The following is a 1,909-nucleotide window of genomic DNA, read 5'->3' as shown; positions in this document are numbered from 1 at the left end:
AGAAGATGATCGACTGGTTGATTTGTAGCTGGGGACAAGTTACCTTTATATACAGTACGAGTTTTGTGGCACTTGAAACATAAACAGGTCATACAAATTGCAGAAGATGATCGACTGGTTGATTTGTAGCTGGGGACAAGTTACCTTTATATACAGTACGAGTTTTGTGGCACTTGAAACATAAACAGGTCATACAAATTGCAGAAGATGATCGACTGGTTGATTTGTAGCTGGGGACAAGTTACCTTTGGTTACTCTAGTTTAGTTTTAGTAGAGGTTTTACGGCGCTTTTAGTTTTTTAGTTTTAGTAGAGGTTTTACGGCGTTGGCAACTGCATAGGGTCATATGAGCGCCAAGGGGTGGATGTCAACAAAGAAGTCCTTACAGGGAATTTGACATCCCCTGCTCAGCTCTCTAGCTTCCACCAGCTCTAGCTGAAAAGTAAGGAAAATTCTGCTGGGGGTAGCAGGGTCCAGGAGCAGCTCCCCGGTGGGGGTTCAGGGTCCAGGAACAGCTCCCCGGTCGGGTTCAGGGCCCAGGAACAGCTCCCCGGTGGGGGTTCAGGGTCCAGGAACAGCTCCCCAGTGGGGGTTCAGGTAGTGAAATTGAAATGTGCTTTTAGAGGGTTGAAAATAAATGGAATTTGGGAGTCTGTTTGAACAGATTGCCTACAGCCCACAATATTTCTTCGCTCACCAACATTTTGTCTTGTTTGATTTTTTCACTTTACATATCTTTCCATTGCTGGCAATGTTTAAAATCAGGTTCCCCTTCCATTGCTAATAAAATTCAATTAATTTGTCATCCCACAATTGATAGAAGGCAAACCTGGGAATAATGAATCGATATATACCTTCACAATACAGCGTGCAGCACGACTCGCGACTCACCTTGGAGAAGAGTGTGTTGAGACAGTGCACCTTCTGCTTCTCCTGCACGAAGGCGTAGTACTGGGTGACCCCCTTCAAGGTCAGCTCCTCCATCAGGTTGATCTCGTACGGGTTCTTCAGGTGCTTTTTCTGCAGACCACAACAACAGTACAGCACAGGATCAGTATAGCCATCGTTTTTTAGTTTTAGTACAGTATTACCGCACTTGCAACACAATAAGGTCAGTTCGTTGGAGTAGAGATTTTACGGCGCTCAAAACTGCATAAGGTCATATGAGCGCCAGAGGATTAGAGGAGTTACAAGATAGTAACAAACACAAAAAAGAAGGTGGAGAGATAAGGACGATAGATGTCTGACAGGAAAGAAGAAGCAAACCACACCAGAGCACCCACAAACCACCCACTTTGTATCTCTAGCAAGTAACAGCAAAGCGCCTAACCACTACAATAGAGACGTCAGTTTGAAGATAAAAAGAGATACCGAAGAGTAATAACCCCCCCCCCCCCCCCACAAAAAACCCAGGGAGAAGGAAAGAAATGAGTTCAATCACAACATAAGAGCCAAGAGAGGCAAAGGAAAGCCCACAGCCCCAAGAGAAGTCAAATCGATACAAATCTCAGTTTTTACTCCTCTCTTCACAAAGGACAGGTGCCCATTTCTTTCAGAAAAATTCCTCATTCACAAACTTCAGCAGCAGAACTGGTTAGAAAGATTTTCATCATAAATGGGGCACAAGGCACACATGATAACTAGCCTTAGTACTGTTCCCACCTGCGATATATTCTCTATTAGTATTAGTAGAGGTTTTACGGTGCTCGCAACTGCATAAGGTCATATGAGCGCCAGAAGATTAGAGGTGTTACAAGAGAGTAACAAACATAAAAAAGAAGAAGGGGAGATAAGGACGATAGATTTTTTATAGGAAAGAAGAAGCAGCAAACCACACCAGAGCACCTGCCAACCACCCACCATATATTCTCTATATAGAGATATATTCTCTAAACACCATTAGTTTTAGT

General features: G+C 43.6%; 1 protein-coding gene across 1 annotated transcript in view; it reads right to left on the bottom strand.

Moving 5' to 3' along the window:
- Positions 1-1,909, bottom strand: part of LOC101857439 (ATP-dependent RNA helicase cgh-1) — a gene marked incomplete in the record, with an annotated part of 21,307 nt that overhangs the window by 6,389 nt on the left and 13,009 nt on the right. The window contains 2 exon segments of the mRNA XM_013087923.2: positions 199-230; positions 891-1,019. Of these exon segments, the coding sequence (XP_012943377.1) occupies positions 199-230; positions 891-1,019 (161 nt within the window).

This window comes from Aplysia californica, unplaced genomic scaffold, assembly GCF_000002075.1.
Source record: "Aplysia californica isolate F4 #8 unplaced genomic scaffold, AplCal3.0 scaffold00658, whole genome shotgun sequence".
In the NCBI taxonomy this organism is placed as follows: domain Eukaryota; kingdom Metazoa; phylum Mollusca; class Gastropoda; order Aplysiida; family Aplysiidae; genus Aplysia; species Aplysia californica.
This window is presented reverse-complemented; position numbering and strand designations above follow the sequence as displayed.